This window comes from Stigmatopora argus, chromosome 6, assembly GCF_051989625.1.
Source record: "Stigmatopora argus isolate UIUO_Sarg chromosome 6, RoL_Sarg_1.0, whole genome shotgun sequence".
Classification (NCBI taxonomy): Eukaryota; Metazoa; Chordata; class Actinopteri; order Syngnathiformes; family Syngnathidae; genus Stigmatopora; species Stigmatopora argus.
This window is the reverse complement of record NC_135392.1, coordinates 7,472,922-7,500,131: the sequence shown is the minus strand read 5'-3', so window position 1 is coordinate 7,500,131 and position 27,210 is coordinate 7,472,922. Positions and strand designations below refer to the sequence as shown.

The 27,210-nt window shown below is 40.5% G+C and overlaps 3 protein-coding genes across 10 annotated transcripts; all 3 read right to left on the bottom strand.

Moving 5' to 3' along the window:
- Nucleotides 1-24: 24 nt before the first annotated feature.
- On the bottom strand, nucleotides 25-1,389 carry LOC144075864 (peptidyl-prolyl cis-trans isomerase FKBP3-like). 4 transcript variants are annotated; one of them, XM_077603297.1, is made up of 5 exons: nucleotides 1,262-1,389; nucleotides 978-1,069; nucleotides 488-590; nucleotides 350-418; nucleotides 25-281 (listed from the first exon to the last, which is right to left on the bottom strand). In XM_077603297.1, the coding sequence occupies exons 1-4, from the start codon at nucleotides 1,364-1,366 to the stop codon at nucleotides 395-397; spliced, it is 324 nt and encodes a 107-aa protein (XP_077459423.1). In that variant the 5' UTR covers nucleotides 1,367-1,389; the 3' UTR covers nucleotides 25-281; nucleotides 350-394. The 4 variants fall into 4 exon arrangements, with proteins under 4 accessions (XP_077459423.1, XP_077459422.1, XP_077459420.1 ...); XM_077603296.1 differs by having other exon boundaries at nucleotides 552-590; XM_077603294.1 differs by having other exon boundaries at nucleotides 25-418; nucleotides 552-590.
- Nucleotides 1,390-1,770: 381 nt separating this feature from the next.
- LOC144076245 (transmembrane protein 198-like) lies at nucleotides 1,771-14,410 on the bottom strand. Of its 5 annotated transcripts, none has more exons than XR_013300768.1 (6): nucleotides 13,704-13,831; nucleotides 6,002-6,247; nucleotides 4,912-5,487; nucleotides 4,694-4,842; nucleotides 3,952-4,370; nucleotides 1,771-3,479 (listed from the first exon to the last, which is right to left on the bottom strand). XR_013300768.1 is itself a non-coding variant. In XM_077603925.1 (6 exons), exons 3-6 carry the CDS (start codon nucleotides 6,153-6,155, stop codon nucleotides 4,221-4,223), a joined length of 1,029 nt encoding a protein of 342 aa, XP_077460051.1. In that variant the 5' UTR covers nucleotides 6,156-6,247; nucleotides 13,704-13,751; nucleotides 13,888-14,410; the 3' UTR covers nucleotides 3,528-4,220. The 5 variants fall into 5 exon arrangements, 4 of the variants coding, with proteins under 4 accessions (XP_077460051.1, XP_077460049.1, XP_077460053.1 ...); XM_077603925.1 differs by lacking the exon at nucleotides 1,771-3,479 and adding an exon at nucleotides 13,888-14,410 and having other exon boundaries at nucleotides 3,528-4,370; nucleotides 13,704-13,751; XM_077603923.1 differs by lacking the exon at nucleotides 1,771-3,479 and having other exon boundaries at nucleotides 3,528-4,370.
- A 2,912-nt stretch (nucleotides 14,411-17,322) lies between these two features.
- Nucleotides 17,323-26,983, bottom strand: timeless (timeless circadian clock). The gene is made up of 30 exons (XM_077603951.1): nucleotides 26,837-26,983; nucleotides 26,390-26,489; nucleotides 26,139-26,292; nucleotides 25,882-25,996; nucleotides 25,385-25,447; nucleotides 25,176-25,277; nucleotides 24,638-24,793; nucleotides 24,415-24,548; nucleotides 24,194-24,281; nucleotides 23,949-24,125; nucleotides 23,211-23,428; nucleotides 23,026-23,129; nucleotides 22,770-22,939; nucleotides 22,564-22,689; nucleotides 22,070-22,221; nucleotides 21,911-22,008; nucleotides 21,713-21,839; nucleotides 21,394-21,595; nucleotides 20,648-20,787; nucleotides 20,461-20,540; nucleotides 20,238-20,361; nucleotides 20,084-20,166; nucleotides 19,847-20,001; nucleotides 19,577-19,787; nucleotides 18,970-19,038; nucleotides 18,785-18,903; nucleotides 18,451-18,688; nucleotides 17,891-17,942; nucleotides 17,737-17,786; nucleotides 17,323-17,637 (listed from the first exon to the last, which is right to left on the bottom strand). Exons 2-30 carry the CDS (start codon nucleotides 26,469-26,471, stop codon nucleotides 17,513-17,515), a joined length of 3,714 nt encoding a protein of 1,237 aa, XP_077460077.1. The 5' UTR covers nucleotides 26,472-26,489; nucleotides 26,837-26,983; the 3' UTR covers nucleotides 17,323-17,512.
- Nucleotides 26,984-27,210: the final 227 nt, after the last annotated feature.

The following is a 27,210-nucleotide window of genomic DNA, read 5'->3' as shown; positions in this document are numbered from 1 at the left end:
TGGCAGTCTTTATAGGGATCCCCGAGGGCCCCTATTCCAGTCTATTTATTTTCCGTGTCCAACACACCTAAATCAAATAATCAGGATCTTGATCATTTGATTCAGATGTGGTGGAGGTATGGAAAACATACTGGACAGGGCCCCTCCAGGACCAGAGTTGGAGACCCTGAGGGTGTCAAAGACTGTGCCATCTTCCAACATCCCCATATACCCACAGCTCGGTGTCACTCTTTTTGGGGAAGTTTGTCTTGTCACATTCATTTGGTAAACTTGGATGGACCCTGAAGAGAAGCAAGATACAAAATGAGTAGGTTTAGTACACAGTACATGAAAATAATAAATTAAATACCACAGCTTGGTGTAACTCTTTTTGGGGAAGTTTGTCTTGTCACATTCATTTGGTAAACTTGGATGGACCCTGAAGAGAAGCAAGATACAAAATGAGTAGGTTTAGTACACAGTACATGAAAATAATAAATTAAATAACCTGAAACACAATTTCTGCCTTGACTTCTTTGGTCTTCGCATCAATTTTGACAGCTTTCACCTGCCTTGTCACTTCTTCCACCATCTCTGTGGCTTGAAATCCTCTACAAAACAGCACAGCATGATTGTTATTTCTTATTCAGCCATTTTGATGCACAAATGACCCACAATCATTTCCCACATTATTTCATCCTGGAGGAGTTTTCCAGTCAACCATTTCAAATCTTCATTCTTTAAAAAAATAAATATTCCAAAAAGTCATAATTGCTTCCGTTTTTCTCTTCATACACTGAACGGCAATTTTACCATATGTTTAAACTCGAGTCAAAAACGAACCCTGCACAATTGTTGAAAGAATGTCTCACTTTAGTTTTGTCGGAATTTGAAATGTATCGTGGTAAAAAAGCGAATTGAACAAAACCTTGAATACTGAACGCTGACGTATTATTACACGGATAGAGAAAATAGAAACCGTTCAGAAAAGGACTCACTTTGCTGACAAACAGCTCGAGATGGTGTCGACAAGCTGCTCCTTTTTGGCCACATTCTTGATGTTTCCCAGCAGTCTGTGCTCGTTGAGAACCTGAAACACACAATGGAATGATTTCTTTTTAAACATAAAGCGCTATAGGTAACGCAATGTAGCCAATTTGTTTGCAAACATTTTTCGGTCTCCATCTACGTGGGGCTACAGCACGCGATCGAAGCGTGCTCCCGTCAAAAAGCACTCTTAAAATGAGACATGGGGCTTCAATATCCCCAAATTAAAACATACCGAATGTCCTGCATTGTCCTGTGAGAGCTTGATCAGGTCTTTCTTCGGTAAATCGTCAATTCTGCGCTGCTTTGCAGTGGACTCCCGAACAGACTCCTGGCTCATCCGCCATTTTAAATAATGGCGGCGGCGATTTAAACTCTGACCTTGGCGATGACGTGTAGCTACGCCTACGAGAGTGCATTGTTGTCGCCAACTCGCAATCTGATTGGTTAAAGCAACAGTTTTATCGACGCCTTTTTTAAAGGCCTACAGACATGATTGTGAAGGCCTCCAGGTAGATTTCTGACCCTTGCAACAAATAATGGCTGAAATGTGATTGGTAAAATGCTTAAATATGAAAACACACATCTGGAAGCAGCGCAACCAGGGGAAAAGCAATGAAAGGAATCTGAGAGATAATTTGGAATTATTTAATAAGTATTCATGGCCAAAATATAATTAACATCAGTCTGTGATTCAGATATTTTTTAGGCCATCAGAGAAGGCCTTGCAGATCCCCAAAAAAAGCGAAGGGTTCTTTATGATGGACTTGGGCTACCCTATAAGAGTATAGCACGTCCCTTTGAATATTGATGCATCTTTTTACCTTGAGAACAACAAGAAGTTGATCTTCTGTTTGGCTTGCAGGGCTCCAGTTTCTGGCATGGGATGAGCTGGTCTACAAAACCATGACTTCCAGGTCGCTGTCCATGGTCTTCTCCGGCGTGCCCCCCAGTCCGGACGCTGCCTTCAACTGGACCAATGGAAGGGTGTACTTCTTCAAGGGGGATGACTACTGGCGTGTCAATGAGAGGCTGAGGGTGGACCGAGGCTACCCACTGAGCAAGAAAGAGCAATGGATGCGATGCTGAAAGTCACTCGACAGGGGGCAGTAGACAGCCAAAAGCAGCTGACGAGTGTTTAGCCTGGACAGGTCAGTGTCACTTTCTCAAATCAGCAGCCCTTTTTTTCACTTTAGTGACTCTGAAACTTTTGTATGGGAGAAATTAAGGAGAGGTTATTTTTTTCTCTATAAAAAGGATTAGAGGTGCAATGTTTGAATCGATTCATTGCCAGTGATAGCGACTTCCAATAAATTTGAATTGTGATGATAGAATAATCACATTTAAGTCTCTGTACTGTTAGAATGGATTGGACTTCTTTTGCCATCATTAGCAGCTAACAAGTTTAATGATTAACTCATTGACTGTCAGTATAATATTTCTCGAGTATGTGCTGTGGTAGTTAGTAAAATAATGAAAACCTGTTGCAAAAAAAAAACCTTGACAGTGATAGATGTCCAAACATTTTAACTGGGATTGGGCATCTATCAATGTTAATGGCAGGCAATGTGTTAAAAAATACATTACAACAGTAACAACACTAGGAAAGGCTGTTGATCTGATTCCAGAGTTATAGTGTTAACGCCCCAAAGCCTAGTCAAATTACAAACAGTTCATTTTGAGGGCTGATGTACTCCATATATCTCAAAGAATGTTGGGATGTTGTACAAATTATGATTAAAAACTGAATGCAATGATGTTATTGTCAATCTTCTATATTTATTTAAAATAAAATAAGATTTCAGATCAAGTTTAAATGTAGGGTTGCCCGGTGGGCCAGGTGTTAGTGGGTCCAAATCCAGATTGATCCACCTTGAGTTAAAAATTAAAGTATTTTCCATTAAAATGGCCAATTTTCTCAGTATAAGCTTTTGAGATGTGATCTGTTTTATCATGAATAAAAGGATAGCAGTTAGTAGTCCATTGATTAACGATAACGACAGCCAATCAGTTAACAATCAAACTGGCTTGATGTCTATAACCATCATTGGTCACTATTGAGTTAAACATGTAGCTTAGGAGCATTGATTGTTTAAAGAGTAAGTAATACGATAATGGGAGTGTGCTTTCTGTGGACTCTTTGCTTCACAGTGCGTCCATTGTGCGCTTCTTGACATGAAGTCGCCGGGGAATAACGCAAGCCGTGGATGTAACTCGTAATATTTTTATCTGATGAAACACTAGCTATATGATGCCAGAATCAACAAGTGTTTTGATGCAAAGAGTGGTGAAAAGCACGGGGGAAAAGTTGTAATGAAAGGCGGTTTTGTTCCTGCCTTGTGTGAGCAACACAAAAAAAAAATCTTGGCTGCACACAGCATGGCAGAGAGGACCAACTCCAGAATAGGAAATCCTTCCAATGACCTCTTTATTGCATGAGAAAGGTCTGGTTGCTAAGAGCCCAAAGAGAACAAAACAATAGCAGTCATTGAACTAAGAAGTACAGTATCAAACCTATGTATTTTTTTTTATTTCTATCAACGTGTATGTACAAATTCATGTAACATTGAATTATTCCTGGTCAGGCCAAAATAACAGCTACCGACTCCTAATTGTTTTTTTTTTGTTTTTTTAACCAATCTCTTGGTTGTTGGACGAATAAATTATTATGTTTTCACACAGACTAAATTCTTCACACACAGAAAAAAAAAAAGAGTGCTGCCTAAAAAAAAAGCCTTTACAGAATTACAACTTATTGTAACGTAACATTTTCTTTAGCTTTACTAAGACATATGGGTCTTTCCTGACAAACAACCTATCAAGAAAATAAAAATCACACATCCTTCAATGTAAAAACGGAAAGAACGCAACACTCAATGGCAAGGTGATCAACTTTGAAAGTACAGTACTTGTGAGATACGATACCTGATAGAAATGCACCTTCGGCTCTGCTGTTGTATTCAATACATGCTGAGAGAAATGGGAGGACCTCGTGTGGTTACTTTCTGCTTCCACCAAGACGCAACTCGATGGTAGTGGCTTTAGAAGTTCTTTCCCCATGAAGAAAAAGTAGTGGTCCTCTGCACTGTAAACCTCTATTCACAAATTTCACATACAAAACATTGTCACAGATTCTTCAGAACATCACAAGCATGTTATAGCGGGACTGTCATTTTTCTTGTCATGACACCCGCTCAGACCCGGACGACGGGGGTTGTGGCCGTGAGGGGCACCGTGGAACCGGTTTCACAGTCCATGTCCATGACGGTGTGGTTGGTGGTGCTCTGGCTGCTAAGGGAAGTACCGGTTCCCATTTGCCTGTCCCGCAGACTTTGCAGGTAGCTCTGAGAAACATGCAGACACATTGTAAGGTTGAGGAAACTGTTGGCGATCCAGAAAAATATAACAGGAATGCCGTGGACTTTCGAAACTCAAACTGATAAAGCAACCATTTGTCCATTTTTCAAAACAATCAATCAACATTTTGAGGTGAAAAATACCTAAAAGTTCAGGTACAAAATTGTAAAAAAAAGAGCTTAGTCCAATTTAAGTTCTGAGTGTCCACTGCACTGAATTAGGAAAATAAGGTGCGGCAAATCAAAGATTAAGGAAAGGTATGAAATAAGAGCGAGTAACCACAGCACACGTCATGTTGGGTGACACTGACCGGCGCCAGAAGGTCCCCAGCGTAACGTTTGACTGGGGTGGCTTTACGGCGGTACGTGCCTTCCTGCCCACCTGCCTGCTGCCGCTTCCTGTTGTCCTTCTCTCTAATGCGCATCAGCTGCACTCTTTTTTGACGCCGACTTAAAACCACTAAAACGGAGCGAGAGATGGTTAGCGACGCTCGCAACGCGGTCAACGTCACGCTTTCGCGAGGCTCACCGTCCGTGTGGGAGAAGCTGCCGTCAGTCAGTTTCCATTGCACCAGGACTCCCATGATACCGAGGGTGGGCCAGACCCCCAGGATGACCCAGCCGTACCAGCAAAGGGGCGGGCCGGGCGAAAGGCGCAGGCACCCGTAGGCATGCTTGGCCAAAGCCAGCATCTCCACAAAGTAGTCGGCGCACACCGTCATGATGGCGGCGCCGAAAACGGCGGTGGAGAGGACGGTGAAGAGCTTTTGCCACTGCAGCGTCAGCACGGCGAACAGCATGCCCGAGCCCAGGAGCGTACCCAGAGGCACCCACACCGTGCTGGGCGCGTAGAACTGCTGCATGAGGAGCAGGGTGGCCAGAGCCAAGAGGAGGCCCAGCAGGAGGCCCGTCATAAAGAGTCCCACGCTGCGGACCAACATGGTCACCAGGCCGCACAGCAAGCCGATGCCCAGTCCGATACCGGCGCTGGCCTCCACGCTGAGCTGGGTGTCCAGCACGTGCTCCTTGTGGCACAGCAGGAAGATGATGACGGAGCCGAACATCAGGCCTGACAGGAACATGACCGCTTTGAAACAGCGGTAACCTACGGGAGGATGCGTGAGACAGGAATGAGCCACTTGGTGTTAATGAAACGTCATTGCTAAGTATCGATCACGGGTGAAGTTCAGCTTTAACTTTGCAGATGAAAGGAAAAGAGGAAGACCTGGTAAATGTACAAATCTTCATATGAAAACTAGTTGAACTTTATTAAGATATTAACTCTTTGTTTGCCACTGACAACAACCTATTGGATTCGATCACTGGCGGGCGGCATTTCCCAGTCAAAATCTAGTGAAACATTTATCGCCTTTAATGCCATTTTTTTATATCAAGAGTCTACTTTTATTACTAAATACAATAACTCATACTCTGGGGAAAATATACATGTGTAGTATCTGGGCTAAGAGTAAATGAGTCACTCAGAATGATATGGTGTGAGTGGAGAAATCTTTACTTCTAGTGAAATAGCATGACAATATTCTGTTGAAGGATAATGTGCTGCCATCAGGATCTCATGAAGATGTGTAGTGGTGGGCTAACGAGGGATTCTTTCTCACCAAAGAAGCAGTAGATGATGCCAAAGAGGCAACACATGGAGCAGATGACAGCAGGGATGATGTCATAATTCCTCTCTATCTCCAAACTGCAGACGTCGAGCTCGGGAACGCCAGCCCCTGCCGACTCGGGGCTTAGTCCGGTGGGCTCTGCCATTTTGGGCTCGGATGTCCACAAGTAGACCAGGACACAAGGTAGACCGCCTGCCTGCTGACGTTATCTTCGGTCCATCAGAGCTGCTTTGGTCGCTACGAACAGAAATGATATTTCATGTGTGAAATAAGTCAGAAACACACACAAAAAGCTAAAATGTTCAAGCAACTCTCGACAGGCAATAAACTCCATTTCCAAAAATGACAAAATACCGCATTCATTCATTTTCTATAATGTTTATCCTCACAAGGGTCGTGGGGGTGCTGGAGACGGTCCTAGAAGATTAGAAGGCAGCCTACCATGCCAAATTATTACCACTACAACATAGCGGATTGCAGTTTTTAATGTGAAGGAGCCCCATTAAAAACTGAGTGGACCATGGTAGGTCTTCGACATGAGCACACCACAGACGGGATTCGATTACAACCAAGTCACGTTTTCTACGAGAGACGGGCTCAGACAGCATATGGTCCTGCTTTACTACGAAGGGCTTTCGCTGCAAGACCGGCTCGCGTGACGTTTTTTTTTTGCGACTCGACATGACGCTTCCCCCACGCTGCATGTTTTTCCACATTGACAGTTCAAGGATTGTCAGGCCCAAAAAGCATGCACTTTTCATGTGTTTCCTGGAATGGATTTACAGGGGAATCTGAGGCCTTGTCAGAAACCTTTCCCTCACTTGTGCACTTTTTGGTTTCCCCCTTCAGCTTGTGATTTCAATCTGGTGAAGGACAATGCACAAACACAGAGGAATTCTTTCCATCAAAACCATGCACATGACCACTAAACTCTGGAGAACAATTATGAATGTGTTTGATGCTGTAGTGCTTGGTATTAATGATCTGTGTTACCCAGAACGTGACTTGAAAGGAATGTCAACACATTCAAAGCAGAATGTTGGCTCATTATTAGATCAGGCTGATGAGAAAACTAGAATTACTTTGAGTTTCTTTCTGTATATTTGCTTTTGAATTGAATTAAATTGCAGCATTTGTCGGATCAAGAGATGCACTTAAAATCTTTAATTTTTTTCCAAAATTGATAGCACGCACATTTTAACCTTGATTTTAATCTCAACTATGAACAATCATACTTATCTGCTTTCAAAATCCAATATTCCCAAGTATTTTCCCATCCCTTATCCTTCTGTTACATGTAGCAGCAAGTATAAAGTCCAGTTTTTGTGTTAAGGTAAATACTTTGGAGAATAGCTCATGCATTTTCTTTGGAACGGACCCGTCCAAAAGTAAGCCAAAAAAGCAAATGTTGAATTCAATTGAGGCTTTTGTCAGGCTTATTAAATCTGATGTCAACGATGCACTCCACTCGCCAATAAGAAATGAAATCACCAGCATCTAATAAAATGCATCATTCTTTCTGTAATGCCAACTTTCCTGGAACATCTCGGTCACTTTACGACTTTAACTAACACTGCGTGTGAGCATTCCCAAAACATCTAAGAAATAATTGAGTTAAGTCTACATGAACACCCGCAGACACTCCCATGCATCTGTGCAGCTGCATCATGTTACTATGAGTCACAATGGTGTCCAATGTCTTGCAACTTTTAGGACTCGCCGCTGTTGGAGAATAGAGCCATTGTGGACTATAACAAAGCCCCATGAGGCCCATGCTGTGACCTCTCGCGGCACTTGTAGAAAAAAAAAACACACGTGAAACGGGGACTCAACTAACCGCGACTGGGGGCACCAAGGAGACGAGCTGAGAACGAATGTTTGCTTGAATCTGGGAGCCAAGTGTTCCCTTCACATGGCAGCTGAGTGATGGGAGGAGCGACTCACAATGAGGAACATGATTAGTCTTCAAGATGGAACTCCAGCAATGCTTCCACGCCGAATTTTCAACAGTCACCCGGCAACTAATTGAATACACATCAACAAGATAAAATATAGTCCGGCTTGCAGATGCATCAGTCTTGCCAACAGTCTAGAAGGATTTCAAAATTATGAAAGCAACAACAAATGTGAAACTCTGAAATAGCATTGATTTAAAGTTGGTCCGCAAAACATTGTGAATAGAAAATAAGGCAGAATTGAAGACTGCAGACTGATTTTGTGATTATTAACGCAGAAGATGATTGGTTCTATTGGCTGAACACGATGCATCGGCGGTCCAAATTACCTTGAGCATAACTTAACAATCAATAAATGCGCTACAAAAAGAAGCCTGTGATTCAAGCCATGTGAGAACATTCCCACAATAACAGTGCTGTTGTTTGGACTATAAATAATATCCTGCTTTGCCTTTTCTTCAGGGGATCCCTGCACTTTTATAATTCTATTCCCAATGGGTCACATCACTTAAAAAAACACATCTAGGGTGTAGGTACTGCTGAACAGATCATTAAAATAAACATGAAGCATCCTTAAGTACTATAACGCTTTTTTTTTTTTAATTTCGACTCTTGTGCCCTTAACATTCAGGTTACCTTGCGGCCTTTGAAGACCGAGTCTCTGTAATTAAGATATTATAAGAAATTATCAGTCAATACCACTGATGAACAGCATTAGAAAGCATCCCATACCATTGCTTAGGAAGATATACTACCCCTGAACAAACACAGCAGAAATGCACAATTGAGTGCTCAGCTGCCGAGGGGGCGGGGTTGACTACAAGTTCCACACATAGCTTATTCGGGTGTGCTTAATCATTGGATGCGCATGGTCATTAAAAAACGCCCATCCAAAGACTTGATGGCCATAGCCAGCTGAGAAGATAAGATTATCGTTTAACTGGAAGATGCCATCAGAGAATGAATATGCAAACCCTGATTTCCCAAGTCTAGTTGTATCAGTCAGTTAAGAATGGGTTTCCATACAGAGCAGAAGATAGAAAGATAGATGAAGGAACATAAATTAATACTCATCCCCCTATAAAGTCTACCCCCCAACTGTGAAAGATTATTAAGCAGGGCATCAAACTGAGTTTCCTGCTTAGGAGAATCAGGAAGGCCCTGATGAGGAAGTGAAACATCTGCTTTCAACAAGGGGTTCGCCATTGTTTTTGTGACAAGAGCAGAGACGAGCTTTATAATCATCAACATTGATGTTTACATCTTTGAAAGGGAACCTAAAAAAAAAAGATTGCTAGCTAAACTAAAGTGAATGTCACCAAGACAGCTCAGCATTTGTATTAAATTAAAAGCCAAAGGTGAAAACAAAGTTTCTGTATATTTGATATATTAATAATAGTTTCCTTTTGACATGGATTTTTGTTCAGCTTTCTTGTACGTGCCACATTTTCTTTTATTTCATCGTTGATGCTCTTTTCTTAATCTCTACAATTTCTAACCTCACCAAATAAAGCCTGCTGGACTTCAGTTTGGACAAAAATGATCTTTCAACTAAAAAGTGAAAGTCGACATTAAGGAGTATGAAAAGAAAAAAATCATTGGACTGTTAGTTAATAGGGCAGTCACATATTTTTAATGTATGCTTATAATATAACTCACATGTATGGATCACATCTTAAGGGAGTCACATTCCGGTTTGGGAAATACCCCCTAACAAATTCAGACTCTGAGTAGCACTAAAGAAATGTAGGGTAAAGTGTAGTGTTGCTTTCAACTTAAGGTAAACAGTAGGGTGAATGCTTGAAGCTACAACGGCCGTGTGAATGCACTCCGCTGTCGTGGTGACGTCGCGCTTTGCTGAGTTCAGCCTCGTGGGGGCAACCAAATGAATGCCAGCGCAAGTGTTAAAAATCTTGATATTCTATAATACCGTATAGGCAGAGTATAAGCGGCTTAGACACACGAAACACTATTAGCGGAGAAGATGAGCTTCTATCTGACACTGGGTGTGGCTGTAAAACATTTTGTATGACATAAGGTTTAGATTAGAAGTTGAAAACAAACCATAATATGATGCGTGTTATTTAAGTGTAGTAAACGACTAGCAATTAAGCAGTATGAAGGTGCTCCAAGAGCCAAAATACTGTATGTCAGCAATTGACAGTAATTGTACCTTGAGAACGCGCTTACTGGTTGAAAAGACGGCACACTTTTTTTTTCCCCCAAGCAAACACAAAACCTTTCATTTTTTTGTCTGGTTAACTGTAATACCAAACAATTACAGCTCCAAAGTTAGCACAGAAGGGAAAAGTAAATAGCCGGCAATCCCAGCATGTAGGTTTATGTATTTTGGGAAAACAGATCGTGTTGTTTTTTTTTTAGGGTGTGTGAGCCTGTTTCATGTCAAGAGCAGATTCAAATAGGATCCATCATTCTTTAAAATGGAGGTACCATTTGTTGAAATCAATGTTTGCTTGGTTTTTTTATACGTCTATCTTTGTGAAGCAGTGGAACAGGATTTTAGGTGTTCTACAACAAACACCTGAGTGCATTTGCAAGGTCTGGTGTGATGGTATTTCCAGATGGCGAAAAAAAAACTCTCCCCGAGTGTGCTCGCCACCAAGCCAAGTAACGTTTGCACATGTCCGAACAGTGATACCCTACACTTCTTCGTAGCCCACCATGGCGGCATGTTCTGCATGGTGGGATTCATCAGTGTTTGCAAATCATCACAGCCCTCTTCATGTGTGGTGGAGTACAGTAATTTGGCCCAATCCTTCCGTCTTGATACTGTGGGTTATTAAAAATAATGTCAAACAGTCTGTAAAACCCCCGATATTTATATTTTCGTCTGCCAATCACTTGAAACCAACCCAACTAACACCAACCATAGAAAAATAAAAGTAATTAATTTTATTCTCATTTTAACTTTAATTGATTGTCATGTAAACATGCCCGTATGTTGTCTAAACATATTGAATTACTATTATTGCCTATTATTATATATTTAATTATCACTCTCAGATCCACATTGAACATAATTTGTTCATCAGTCTTTCAACATATGTGCCACTTATCACCAATGAAATTTCCCGAATACGGGATGAATAAAATTATCCAATCCAATCTTCACGAGGGTTGTTGGGGTGCTGGAGCCTATCCCTGTTGACTATAGGTGGTTGGCAGGCTACACTTTGAATGAGTTCGAGACAGTCATTGTTGCGCACACTCTTACCTACAGACAATTTGGAGTGTTCAATGAGCCAACCATACATGTTTTCGGGGATGTAGGTGGAAACCGGATTACCTGGAGGAAACCCACACGAGCACGGGGAGATCATCTAAAATCCATTCAGGAAGGCTGCAGCCCGGGATTAAACTCTTGATCTTAAAAGTGAGAAGCATGCTAAACGCGCACCCACCGTGCCACCACCATTGTAAAGTTGTATACCAAATAATATATGCTTGTTATGAGAAATTGAACTGCGAAAGACTGCTATTGTTCAAGCTGAAATATCTGTTGCTTAGACATGTCCATGTGCTCAGCAGCTGGGTGAAATGCGTTGGACAAGGCATGCACCGAAACACTGACGCCCAGAGCAACTCCTAAGCACATCAGTGAGGTAATTCTCATTTAACTGTCTAAATATATTTACTTGGCACTCTTAAATAAACCCCGAGTCCCTTTGAAATGGGAAACGAGGCGAAGTCTGACGAGTTTTTTCTTTACCCCAATGACTTCTGTTCTACTGAGTTGCTTTGACTGAACATTATTCCTCCTGGTATCACAAACCTGATGTAAAACAAGGGTTTAAATATTTTATCATCATGTACATTGTACACTATCCTCAGTCCATTTAGGTCAATCATAGTCTACCAGGATAAATAAGTCAGTAACATACAAATATAAAAAGTTGAGAATTTGGAAGACTATTGATCATCAGAGTGAGGATCGAAAACGTTTTGGAGTTTACTCCCCATCGCACAACATTTTGGAGGGCTCATTCATGCAGAAGAATTATTTTCAGGCCCTGCGGAACACTATCTCTCGTTATTAACGACTTTCACACCAAACCTATAGCAACTACGTAATATACAAGTGACACAGCTTGCATATCGAAAAACCATCTGATGACTGCTTGGATTGACCAATGTAGTGTCGACTGATATATTACCTCACGAAGAGTCCTACTGGTTTAAAAATCTAAGTCCTTTAATCTGCAATAATAAAAAGGTTATTCTAAAAACAAGCAATCCCATTCCAAATCCAAAATGTCAAATGCTAGTATCCGTGCTAATTAAATTGCGGGTAGCAAAACAATAAGCAGAGCTTAACTCGACGTCTTGCCTCTTTTCCTGTCTTCTCTTTTACCCCAAAGCAAGGAAGGATTTCCTCTCTGTCTTTTCAAAGGGCAAAACCATCTGGTATAGGCTGACAGAGTAGGTCACATAGATAGAGATGGCGGAGAGGACGCAAGTGGGGGTTGCAACTACAGCCTTTGCAGATCTTGGAAAAGACAGGACCTGCAGGCTGTCATCTGACTGCCCAAAAACCAAGAGGCACTCCCACCCTAGATCACAGAACACAACCGCAGGGCTCCAACTGCCGGCATGCCATGTAGGCCACAAGGAGAAATGTTGGCCTTGTGAAGTGAAAAATGTGATCATGGTTTGCACATAATGTACAAAGCTAAAATTGTCTCTTTTCACTAAATCTGAACCAGGCAACATGCTTGTTTCTCACCATACTGCAGATGGCATTCTATAAATGACAATTTCACTCCAATAAAAATAAAACTCAAGAGCTGTGACTTATTATACCGTTTTAAATTTAATAGCTTATTACAACTACACTGCTGTATTGTCCGTAGACTAATTTCAGATTTGGTTCGGATTAGTCAATCAGCCTATTGCTGATAGGAATGCTTTACAGATGTCAACACAACAAATGTAATCATTGTTTATATTCACACACAAACACCTCATAAAGCCAAGCTTAGCGCTGAGGGATGTTTAACTCATTGGCAGCCATTGACGACGATAGACTTTCAATCCAAGACCTAGACCAGGAGTCGGGAACCTTTTTGACAGAGAGAGCTAGAAACAATTCATATTTTCAAATGTTATTCCTTGAGAGTGAAGTGTGTCGTATTTTAAAATGTGTATTTTGCTCTTATTTAGACACAAGTGCATAAGGGCAAAATACACCTTTTAATTTAAGACACTTCAAGAACCATACAAAACATTTAAAAGTCAAAATAAATGAAAATGTGTGATGGTTTTTGTCATTTCAACACTTAGAGTACAAAAAGTCTCAGAAATATTTTAACATTTTTATGCTATTGCTGATCAATGAGACTATGCATGCACATGGGAGTCTTATGTAAATTATATATATGATTACAGCAGTGCTAGAGGTACAATTTAGCTTACAGGTTAACAGAGAGCCTCATGTGGCTCGCGAGCCATAGGTTGTTGATGTGGATGTGATTGAGTTAAAAATGGCAACACTCCACAAGAATTATTATTTCACGAGGACTTTAAATTCATAAAGAACAGACGCATAAATGTGAATGTGATTATTATTGACCGAACTTTACGCATGATAATTTTGTTTGGTCATAAAGCCACATGTCCATCGATTACGTAGAACAAAGTAATACCTGGTTAAGAAGATAAAAGGTAGCCATCCATTCAAAAGTGGAAACAAAATATTATACAAATGAATAAAAACTTACCGAGCAAGCTAGCAGCTTGAAACGCTCACTTGTTGGGGACAACTTGCGCTGTCAACAAACAAATGTGTCCTTCCTCCACCATTCACAAACACAAAAGCGGTGGCAAAGGCAGGGAAAACCGGTTTCTCTGCTTTTAAAAACGACAACAATAAAAAGACGCTAAAGGCATCGTTTTCACCCCGACCTGTGAATTGTCCAAAATGAGTTGTTTAGCTGGGGTAGCTTTGTCGTGGCTTGAGTAGGCTGTGGATGTGGACAATTTGGTTCGTGCTCCACTCGGAACCAACCCCGATCCAACCTCTTTTTCGAAAAAAAAAAAGGAATAAATAAGAGTCCCTATTCGCCTCACGTACCGCCCTCTTGTCTCCCCTCTATCCGCCTTAACTACACTTTAGGAAACAAAGAGAAAACTTTCTCGGGGGTAAATCTTTCTCAATCTTCACCTCCTGCTGGGGTGACATGAGACCGTTGGGCGGCTGTTTTTTTCCGGGGGGAAGAGGAGGAGGGCTCGGGGTAACATCCACGATTTGAAATCGGCGCCTCTTAGAGCTAGAAACTAAATTTATGTTGAAAATGGTATGCAGCAACACCTATATAAATATGAGCACCATTCAAAAATGAAGTTAAGATAGTAATAGTGCGTAAATATACAACTTTGTGTATCAGAAAAAGGCTAAAAAGCAATAAATGGATCATCGTCGGGCTACGTGACGTTATACACCACTTCCTGCCCTACTGCGGAAATAAATACACAATAAAATATGGCTTGTAAAAGTTTGTAACACAAACTATTCGGAAAACAAGACTGACACATTTTTTGCAAGACATCAGAAAAAAGATACGATCACTTTATAGCTGGTAATTCTTAGGTAAAAAAAAGAAGTAATCATTCATCCATTTCATCTCACAAGGGTCGCAGGGGGTGCTGGAGCCTATACCATACAATACAGGCACCAAGCGGGGCACATCCTGAATTGGTGGCCAGCCAATAGTAGTGTACAAGGAGACAAAGGACAACCGTTCATGCTCACATGCATACCTAAGGCTGTTTTAGTGTTCATCCTGCACCCTACATGTTTTTGGAATGTGTGAGGAAACCAGAGTACCCAAAGAAAACCCACACAAGCCAGAGGAGAACATGCAAACTCCACACAGGAAGGCCCAGACCTGGGATAGAGCCCAGGGGCCGGGGTCACCATAACTGTCTGTCCAACTGTAAACTAATGATCTCTTTAAAACTCCTGACATTAATAAATGTGTTCAATCAGCCTATCAAGCATGTTTTTGGATGTAGGAGGAAATCAAAGTACCCGGAGGAAACCTACGCGGGCCCGGGGAGAACATGCAAACTCCACACAGATGGACATGACCTGGATTTGAACCCATTAAAATAAGTGCTTACTTTATATATGTTGGCATTCTAAGTTCTAAATGATCTTTGACCTTTTAGAAAATGCCACAGTATTGCCTATTCATTAAAAGTTTTCTGTATGCAGAAGTCCTTCACCCAGTTTTTGCTCAATGGAGCTGATGGTAAAGATTTCAAATTGGGAGCTACAGTAGTAGAATACGTATAGTGAAGCAGCAAAATGCACAGGCTTGCCCATGTCATTCGATCATCAACTGTCTGATATTAGTTTTAATGTTGCATGGAATGTGGTGAAATGCGTAACCAATTCAAGCTTTCACTTGCGCACATCTGCTTTCACAACACATTTTCGTAAAACAACTTCAAAAATAAACCCTCTCCTGCCAAGATTATAACATCTGTTACTCATGCGTAGTTTTGCAATCTGAAAATCTCTACAAAATTTTTACATCGGTAACAGCCTCACCTGTGCTTAAAGGAACACAATAATCTATTCCCCAAGATAAGTAGTGACAGATTTGCAGACAACAGACCAGGGGCTCCGAAAAAAACGTACAAATACTGTAGTCATCCAATCGTTGTGGACATTATAATACCTGGGAATCTAGCCAGTTTTTAGGCTTTGTTTTGAGGGACGCAAATGTGGTATCCATTGACGCAAAGTTTGTGCAAGACTTAATGACCACGTGTCTGCGTCTCAGATGTATTCAGTAATCTGCCAGAGTTACTCTTATGTTCTGCATCACAAAAAATGAGTCATCGGATTGTGCAACAGGCATTATTTGGCAGGCACATTTTGTCTTTTGATCCCGTTTATTAAACGGCATCACATTTAGGGTCTGCGCCTCAAACTATACAGAAAACCACCCACCATCGTATACACACTCAAGGCTCCTTTTGTGGGCCATCAGGTCTGACTGAGGTTTTTGCGAGGTGGGGGCAGAGCAGATGCTGGGACAGGAAGTTGCTAACATAGTCCAGATGTGAGGACAGGAGACCACCTCCCACACAGCTGGAATATGATGACTAAAGGCAGCAACTGCTGTCATGGACTTGTTTTGAAGAAAACTCGTAGCGAATGTAACACCATGTGTAAATCGGACATTAAATGTTGTCCAATCATTTGTGTTCCTTGATACAGGTGGTATGTAAACTGTAGATTGTCAGCCCTGTGCGATGTAGGAGAGAATTACATCTGAGCCGTTCCCAAACCTAGAAACAATTGAGAATCTTGGAGTAATAGCGCCAAAAAACATCTCTCAATCATTGCAACATTTTCTTTTGGATTTAGTAACCCCAACGGACACCATTATAAAGACTGAAGAGAAGCACCCTGATAGGAAAAATGTTTCCACACAAGCTCAAATGAATAGAAAATGCACTTTGTGCACTAGTGAGTACTTCAAGTCCTTGCAACTCTCTAGTACCATCTACAGGTGTTAAGCTACAAGCCATAGGTAAACTCATATATTTCTAAAAATGACAAAATACTGCATTCATTCATTCATTTCCTGTACTGCTTCTCCTCATAAGGGTCACGGGGGTGCTGGAGACTTTCCCAGCCGACTAGTAGGCAGAGGACACCCTGATTTGGTTGCCAGCCAATCGCAGGGCAATAATTCATGCTCTCATACCTAAGGGGGACTTTAGAGTGTTCCAACCAGACTACCCCGCATGTTTTTGGGATGTGGGAGGAAACCAGACTACCTAAAGAAAACCCACCCAGGCACAGGGCGAACATGCGAAACCCTACATTGGAAAGGCAGAATTGATTGAACCTTTGATCTCAGAACTGTGAGCTGAACTTTCTAACTAAACAAGATCTCACAAAATACTGCAGTACTACTGCTGTAATATACCCAATAGAATTAAACATAATGAATTCCTTTTTTCTAGACCACTTGGAAATGAAATCCAAGTTAGAAATAAATTATCAAATGAAATTCCCACCAGTCTTTAAGCATGTTAATGCTACGGTGCTGAGGTACTAATTTAAGGTATTGTACTTGTAGTGTGCAAATGTTTGGAAATGCAGTGGATCACACGGAGAGCTAACTTTAGAGAATATAAAGATTATTAATTAGATTTAGAATGCAAGAATATTTTATACATGACTTGTATTGGATCTTTATACTAAAGTGTTGTGAGGTGCGATAAAATAGTGGTTGGTTTGTGTCAGTTTTCTTTATAAATCTGATAGAATACTAAAACCTCAGTGTTTATAGTGGTTCAAGTGGAACTAGAGTACAATTCCCTTGTGCATTATTTACTTCAAAGACTTAAACAGCCATCAATTGAACAATCACAATGGTCTCAAAAATGTATTTTAGTCGCTTATTCATACAAAAGGTTATGGAAATTGCTCATTACACCCAACAGTGTCTGTGGGGGAAAAACAACTGTTTCATTGAATTGTTTGTTTTTACGTAAAGATTGGAAACTAGTCCTCATCCTCATCACTTAATACCATCCTCCGCGGACGCTTCACTGGTAGACAAATCTCCTCCTCATCCGAATCTGCTTCATCGTTTGATTCCAATTCCTTTGCAGTGGTGGAATAATTATCTGTAAAGACAGTTAAGGCTCATTCATGTTTTGACATAGTCATCGCAAAATCAAAAATTAAAACTGCAGTTTTAATTTCTGATAAAACTGAATACAAACCTTCGTCATCTTCCAACGATCTGCTTCTTTTAGATGTCTTCTCTTTGGGCCTGATATATACAAAATTAGATTGAAGACTAACATTTGCAAGAAAAACATACTTTGGAGTAGAGATTTTATTATCAAATTTACCAACACGTTTTGGGTATCTTACCTCTCAAATGAACTGTCTGCATCATCAGTAGAGGTTAAATCCATATCAGGAGCTGAAATGTTAGAAGAGGCATGATTGATTTCATAACTTCTGAAAACTGCATTAAATAAACAATATGGACTGTCCCAAACATATGCCTATGAGTATAATAACTTTTAATTAACCCTTAGATGCTCGGATGTTATATATTTTTCTTAAATGTTTAAGTGACGTTCATATGGGATAGAAGTCTCAATTGTGGTCTTTTAAGGCCCACAGTATTTTTGCAGAATAAAATGTATACTGGGAAAAATTCAAAATAAAATTCATTAATTGAACGATTCCCTTTGGAAAGAAATTATGTAAATAGTGATGGTTAAAAAAGAAAAAAATGCAAACTAAAAATGCCTATGTAGAAAAACACAAACAATTCAAATTCAAACACCGATAAAATTTTACAAAATAAAATATTTTTTCAAAAGTACTAAATTATAAGAATTATGACAAAAAATCTAATATATGTAGGTGTGATCCACTATCCCTCAAAGGGTTAGAAGACAGGATGAAAAGTCCACAAATACCTTCACCCTTGCTGGAGTGTGCTTTCCTTTTGCGTGCAAGCAATAAGGCTTTCAAAGCATCTGCACGTTGTGAATCAGGGGCCTCCCATTTCTCCTGTGATCCTTCACATGGGCTGCCATCTTCCACAGGGGCCTCCTCCCTTATACTAGAAGAGTCCTCCTGATTAAACCTAAGAGATGCAGCTGCACTCCGCAGCCGAGAAGGGCTGATATTTTCCGGGATTCTCCAAAACATCTCCTAGTGATGACAATATGAGGAAATTCCAGTATGGCCAGGAGCAGCAGGCGAAGTCGCTAAAACTTGTCAGAGTCATAGCGAGCAATAAACCCCCACCTGTTCGTTAGCAGGTGCACGCATCCCCAGTTTGCGAAGTAGCCTGTGGAAGCTCTGGTCTTCCATGGCGTCTTCACATGCCTCCGTGAGAGGGACAAGAGGTGCAGCTTGGGAAAAGCCTGGCGACAAGGTGGGGAAGGTTGTGAATAAAATTGGCATTTTCAAAAGAACTGCGACACCCTTACCGTCCTTTTCCCGGATCAACGCGGCACGGTTCAGACACCGTTGTACCCACTCGAGAACATCAGACATGCCTGGGGATGACAACAATAACATAATCTTGCAAAAGCAAATTAATAAAACTCAACATAAAAAGTTTTGCCCTTCTGGTTTTAATGGATTGGAAAGAGTTTTCCGCCATGTTGTGACATAACTACCATCAAATTGCCGCTTTGTGGCATGCTCCCCTGAATTGTGACGCAGTTATTTTCACTGAGTCACGCGTCCCTGCCTTTTTCCTCTAAAATCCTTTTCGACATTGTATTGGCAGTGCTCTCCCAATTGTTCAGTGTATTCCTTTGGCCTGAAAGAACCACGTCATTTCTGCGCCCTCGTTTATGGGCTACTTCGAATCAGCTTTGCTCAACTTGTTGAGAAAAATTGGTATGCACAATCCTGATTCAGAAATGTTCGATAAATGTGAATGAATGACGTTAATTTAACTTTGGTGACTCTAAAGTTGAGCGTAGTTGGCTCGTGTATACGAGGCTTAAGTTGTGAAAACACTATTGCTGATTTAACAAGATTTTTTTTTGTCTCTTGCTGGGTATATACAATCCCGGACTTTCTCACCTTTTTTGTGCAGTGTCGTAATCATGCCGCTGACCTCAGCTTGTACCTCTTCTGTAGAAACAGGGCTTTGGGCCCTCCCACTATTATGACTTTTATTCAATTCCTGCTCTTCTTCTTTCTCACTGTCTTCAGACTCATCGTCATCCTCCGCTCCGTTCAGAGGCTCATCAGGGAAATTTTGTGTGATTCCAGCAAGGAAATCGTCTTCACTCTACAAGAAGAAACCATTTTCTCATTCTCAAGTGGTCAAAAATCGTCGTTAGAATTTACCATTTGTCCGCCAGAGCTTTTTGGTCGAGCATTTTGACTCCTTTTCTTATAAAGATCTCTCCTCTCTGACACCAGGCCCATACTAAGCAGCTTGTCCACAATGCGAGCACGAGAGCGCTTGGCTGTCAGCTTCTTCAAGATGTTCCCCAGCACGTCTGAAAAGAGTCAAATGGAAATTGAGTTGTTGTTTTTTCTTCTTCATGAAAAAAATGATGCTTCACTCAGTAAAGTGATTACCATTAGAGTTTTGGTATTCTTCAAAGAGCATCTGAAGCTCCTCTTCCTGATTCTCAGTCCAAAGAACGATTCGGGTACCTTTTCTTTGGTTAATAAAATCATATTCAGTTAATTATTGTTCGATGAGGGGGAGTTACTTATCCAAATTACTTACTTGGGTTTCTTCAGTTCTTTAGCGCTGTCCACCAATCCCATGCACACCATCTGGACAACTACTTGCCTCCGCGTGCGTGTACTGTTGCTTAGCAACGACAGCATGGTTTCGACAATGTCTGGCACTGCCAAGAGTTATCAATAAGCAACAGGTTTAAAACTTAAGTTCCCCATTGACGCCGCATGTAAAAATGACTAAGTGCTCAAAATAAAAAAGAGCAGACCTTCTGAATGCCGGTGTTCTTCATAAAGATTACGCAATTCTTGCTCTTCCTCCTCAGTCCAAGGTGGCATCTTTTCGGCTCTGAAAAAAATAATAACCACATCAAAAGTGTTTCTTTTTTACATTAATGCAACTTTTTTGGCTTTCCACTGATGTGATATAGAAAAAAAGAAAAGAAAAACACCAACCCATCTTTCCCGTAGCCTTCGGTAATCTCATTCACAGCACCAACATTTTTCCAGAACAACAGTTCAACAAAGACCTTGTTGTTGGTGGCTGCCAGGGAAAAGAAACGGCTCAGCACATACTTGGCAAAGGTGACCAGCTCCTGTGCAGGACAGGAAAACAGTTTAGTTCATGTGCCTCGTGTTTGTCATCTGATTGTTATCTGCAATTATGTTTAAAAAAATCCTCTCCTCTACAAAGTGCTTTACATAGTCATGCAAATCAAGGAAATGTACTAGGGATGTCCCTGATCCCATCATCTGATTAAAAAAAAGTCACATTATAGGAATTAGGTCATGAAAATCAAGTTATTAAAATGTATTTATTTTGACTGTATTAACAAATCATTGATGGTGATAGACAACCAATCCATTTTGATGATAACTGTATAGCAGCGATCAAATGATTGGACATCTATTGCCATCAATTGCAGTGAAATATGATCAAATTTCCATGTGGAAATGGATTTGATGTCTATAACCGTCAATGGCAGTCAATGAGTTAAAGGCGACAAGCAACAAAATGAATGGAAGTATAGTAATAGTAGTAGTTTTAAGTGTTTTGCAAAATACACACACCCAAACCCACACACATTCAATTACATCACTGGACCAAACTGCAGATCAAAAAGAAAATGTCCAATGATCGGAAAAAAGTCCAGAAAATCACAACCAAAATAGTTCATTTGATCACGTTTTATAAAGCCAACCTTGTAAGCAGAGGCACCTGGGTCACTCAGTATCTTATTAAAGAGATGGAAGACTGACAGCTGGTACAGCAAGGCATCCATTTTGAGGTCAAATGCCACACGGTGAAGCATTCGAGCGATGCAGTGATTTGTGTAAGGTGTGTTTTTCGAGTAAGATTTGAGCAAGAGGAGGTATGGCTGCAATATATTGGGGTTGGCAAATCTGTAAAAAGAGCAAAAAACAAAAGATAAGTAAAAATAAAGACTGATTTATTTGATAGCAAAAGTTCAATGTTTAGCTCATCATGTGTATGAAGGGGTTACTAACTAAGAGCCTCACTTTTTGATAAAGTCCAGAAATTTGAACGCAGTTTCAGAAACCTGGACTGCTTCCAACTCTTCTTCCACTTCTAGATCTGCATCATCGTCGACATCTTCTTCGACGTGAGTTTCAGGAGGAGCTGACCCTGAAATTAATGAAACCTCGCGATAAGACTTTGTCACACCCAAATCTCATGTCAATAGGCTCTGTGCATACTTGGCAGCTCTGCATGCAGGATTTTCTTGAGAAGCTCCAGTTCTTCTTCAGGTTCCACATCAGTCGAGCCAAAAACGTCTCCCTCGGGCCACACCTCCCTGAATGCAAGAATTGTTCTCACGTGTCTTAAAGTGCTTGATGCAGAGTATTACTACTGACCTGGCAGCCCTGAGGAGAGCTAAGGCTTCGGGCCCTAGTTGAGCCCAAAGAGCATCCTGCATTCGCACCATGGCTTCAGTCCGCTGCTCCTCAAGGGGAGTTTCAGATGTGGCGTCAAATGGCACGATGCCCTCAGTTAAAGACTCTGACAGCTGTTATACAAGGGCAGAAGATGCAGATTCGGGAAGAGGGAGGAACTCATTTTATTGTTTATAAATGACCAAAATCTTTTGGCTTTATGGTGCACATGACAAAAAGGTGCACTCACTTTATTTTAGCCAAAGAAAAAAAGTAACTTTTATATACATAGTTAAACCCAGACGTTTATATGCACACCCTGTTGAAAAACACACTATTTTTTTCAGTGCCTGAAGTCAAATCAGACTACCTGGGACCTTCAAGCATCTGGAAGTTACACCTAAAGATGAGGCAGCCTTATGGAGTTTTGCGACAGGCAATTGTATTTATTTCAAATAACACAAAATTAAACTGACCTGGAACTTTATACCCTTTAGTTGTTCCTCCACAATGTTCCAATCATCTGCCAGAGCCTCTGGGGTCTTTTGTGCAGCAGTCTGTTTTTGATTTTTTCGGGACTTTTTCCGCTTGACTCGCTTTTTCTGTAAAGTTCCCACACATAAATCAACTCTTCACACAAGTATTGAATAGGCGATTTGTGAGAAATGAGTAATATTTGTACCTGGACAACAAGATTATTGCGACCTTTGCAGAAGCGCTCTAACATACGTAGGAAAAGATGCGTTGACTCAACTAAGTCTTTAAGGTAAGACTGAGGCTGTGTGGCCCCATTATACTTTCTCAGCAGAGTCAGGAATATCTCCCTATATTCCATTAGGTAGAATATGTTACCTGCAGTGTGGTGGGGGAAAAATAATGACCAATTACAACCAACTTTTTTAAAACATTATATCTATTGAATACCATCAGTAGCATACTTTTGATAACATTGGAACTGTGGCGGACGCTTTCGTCTTGTGATTTGTCCATCTCATTGACAGTCATGAGCAACTCTTGATACCCCTTCAGCGCCAGGTGCATCCTAGCAAGACAAATGAGGTTTAAAATAAGAAAAATTGTACTAACAGCAAATGTCTGTAATGATCCTTGCTTGTAAATGTACCTGCGGGACCAGGATGTGGCCTCTTTGCGGTCAGTCAACATCATCTCGTAGTAGTTGGTTATGTTGCACTCTATGAAATGGAATGTGCGGGTGGACATGGTCTCCGAAACTAAATCGGGCCGGAAATTGTTTCCACGGTTGAAGGTCATGAAAAAGCTGAGTGCCCATAGGTAATAGGTCTCATCGTGCTCCTGTGACTGCTCTCGAATTAGGCTTTCCTGGAGAAAAGAGTAAACAAGAAAAAGTAAATCTTACAATTGAAAGATGTACTACCATACTGTAATGAGTACAATATAGATTGTAGATGTTGAATTAGAATTTTTTTTAAATAAATGTTCTCTTTCTGGATATTCTGTGAACAAAATATTTCTAACTGGCTTTCCCTTGCTATATCCGTGCCTACATTATACTGAACTCTAACATAAAACAGTAATGCTGCGTTTAAATAGTTGACAATTATAACTTTTTATTGAAAAAGTCATTCTGATGTTAGCTTGTGGTACTCTAGAATCACATTGCATTGTGTGAGTAAAAGTGAGATTTGTTTTGGATGTATTCATCAACACAAAATATGTCAAGAATCAGGGATTAAGAACAGCCGCTAATTTGGAATTTAAAAATCCAATAGGGTTAACACTAAAAAGTATACATTTTTCATCCATAGTCTCAGTATGTGATGAAAATAAAAGTACAAAAAATAAAAATATATAATAAAAGGTTGCTGTTGTAGCTGCTGACCTTAACAATGTACATGAGGCGATTGTAGCAGTTCTCTAAGAAGTCCACGCAGAATTCTCGCAGGAAAAGTCGAACGTTTAAAGCCGAGCGGCGTTTATCCGTACAATCCTTGGCCCGTCGATTCCGCCTGGGAACGCGTCTCACAGCTTTCCCCGTGTCGTGCGTGTAATTTTTGAACTAAGAAAGCAGGTTAGTGAGTTGATGATTTTGGCTAACATTGCCTGATAGTAATTGACAGTACTCACATTGTGAACATTCCTGTGATAAATCAAATCATTGCTTCCAAGGGCCTTGAGGCCTTTCACAACATAGGACCCTCCAAAACGGGAATGTCTGAAAGATAAACGGGCAATTTCAGTCTCAATTGTCTTCTAGCACTTAATCAACGTGTATTGATCAAGACAAAATAGACAAACTAAAAAATGTACTGTCAACTGTTATTGTGTTGAGCTCCTCCAATATTTACCTGGATCCTCTTTGCAGTGTGCGAAAACGGTTCTCTGCCTGTTCCCTCTGTCTCAGCGCTTCCAGCTCCGAAGCGTCTCTCTGCTTCTCTTCCGTCGAACGAGCGTGTCCCGCACTCACCAAGGTGTCTGGTGTCTGCGGGAAAAAACAGAAAAAAAGGTTACAAAACTAACTAGTAATCTACCTAGTTCTACGTGGATAATTAAGATTTGATTTGGCGTGACCTGGTCTCTGAACATGAGCGAGATGATTTCCAACACATGCATACTCCACTGCTGCTCGCTTTGGGCCGACGCCAAGAACTTGACGAGGTCATCGAAACCGCTCATGTGAATAGCCCAGAGCAGCCTGTCGTGGACGCTGGCATCGTCATCTACTTTCTACGGAAGGAGAAGAAAAAAAATGCTGAGTGGAGACGCACAATGCTTTTCCTAACAGTTGGCTGCCGTTGGCAAATACCGGGCGAACTTCATTTTTTTTTTTTACAAAATATAATTATATCAAGCAATTGTACAAAGTGGATGAATAAAAATAATGTCCAACTGAGCTGCAGATCATATTTTTATCCAGTAGGCTTGACCATCACATTTGATAGCTGTTGTCAAGCAATGCACTGCATTTTGCATAAAGACCTACTATTCAATGAAATGAAATAATTTTTAACTATGACATAATTGATTCGTCAAGTATCTCACAAATCACTTAGATGCAACATTTCAAATGAATAACTATACCCAATCAAACTACAGTAATTCTACAAACCTTTTCCTCCAAAGGGTCTGCAGGTACATGAAGCACATTCCTGACCAGCAGCAGAATTCTCTCAATCAAAAGATTGTCTTCATCCTGCCTCTGCTCCCATTCCTAAAAACAAGAAGATGAGCAAAAGGGGCGCAAAATGAAAGAGAACATATTGGTTGAAAACGAGCTGGGACATGACCCCCCCCCAAAAAAACATGTTGATCACTTACCATTTGTAACAGGTTGTAAAGAGTCTCACTTAAAACACCAAACACCTTCTCTGAAGAAAATGCCTACAATTCAAATTAAGAAATGAATAGCATCATCTAAGTGCTCTGCACTTAAACTTATTGCCTTTAAGTGATGCAAGTGATCGACCGATAATCGGGGCCAATATTTGTACATTTGACTATTATCAAACCAATAGGTAAATATGTCCTATCTCTACTTTTCTTTAGAAACAAATAATCGTAACAGAGCATTGTGTAATATTTGTAAAAATAATTTCTTGACTTAAATATAAACGAAGTAATTCATCATTAACGGTAACATTATATTTTGCATTATTTTTACTTGTATAAAAATATGGGCATCGGGTTGGCACCGGATCGGTATCAGCAAAAATTATTTTGAAAACATTTCGATTGGATCGGAAGTGGAAAAAGTCTGTATCGGGACAACCCTAACCCCTAATGACTGAAATAATAATTCAATAATATACAGATACCTCCTTATAGGCTTGTAAATGAGAGGTCACTTGCAAAAAGTGTTGTCTAAACACTGGATCGTCAGGCACCTTCCCAAAACAAAGCATAGCAGGTTGTGTCAGATTCACCATTAACCTGTGAAAAAGAAAAACAATATGCACAGCAGGTCCATATGAGCAACAAAAGTTAGGATGTCGGTCCAAATAATGTTTGATAATCAATTCATTTATACTGCATTTAGTTGAATCACATCATTTCATTCTGAGTGGGCGGTTACCGTATGCAAGCATCCAACAAGGCCTTGTCATTCCCATGCTGGATGATGATGGGCAGAAGGTCGTGTTCGACAATGTGGCCTTCACCCAGCTGCTGGCGGACGTCACGGGTGTCGTCTTCATAGCGTAAATACTTGATCAGGTCTTTCACGCTCTCTGAGACGCAGAAACATTTTTTTTAAATCGATCCTGTTTAACAAATCTTATCAATGGTGATGAGGTGACTTGAGTACCAATTACAGAATCAACTGACCAAAACAATCCGATTCTTTATGATATGTTTCCCCCTCCAGGTATCCAAGAGCGCTGCACGTTGCCAGAAGTTCACAATTCATCTTGAATGAGTTCAAAACCTGAAGATTACAATTAGTGATGTACACATTGAGCACTATTTCTTTCGGTCTTATACTCACACTCAAGGCATTCCATTCAATTCAACTTAATTATCGGCTTAAATCAATGTACACTTACGTACATGTTTTCAATATGTTATGCTCCTGTCATATAGCAAAATGGAATCAATCAAAATCATAATTATATCGCTCCGACAGTGTCATCATGGCTGAGTTTGTAGCAATGCTAATGTATACTCTTGATTTCAATTTCATTCCGCATTTCATTTTTTACATTTTTAAGCAGGTAAACAATGTTGTGGGTTTTTTTTCTGCATACATCGTCACAATGAAGGTATTACACTCACGTAGTAGCTATTTGTTTCGTTCCCTGTCCGCCAGGACAATCCAGCTTCACAGAGTAGAAAATATTAAGGAGAAAAGTTTGTCGTTGTCTCAAACACGGGGAAAAATATACTTCTTCAGAGTTACAAGTCTGCCGCCAAATCGGATAATAGCGGATATGGGATGACGTCATTAAAATGTGTTTTTCTCTGGATATTTGAAGTAGTAGAAAGCACGTAACTTTTCTTTACCGCCGTCTAGCGTTGAGAGTTCTTACCCTCACCCTGAACCAAAAATATTGCGACAAGTGCATATGTATTGTATTTCAATAATAATAAAATACCCTAAAATTGCAAGAATATATATATATATAGACCTATATCTATCTATATATGTA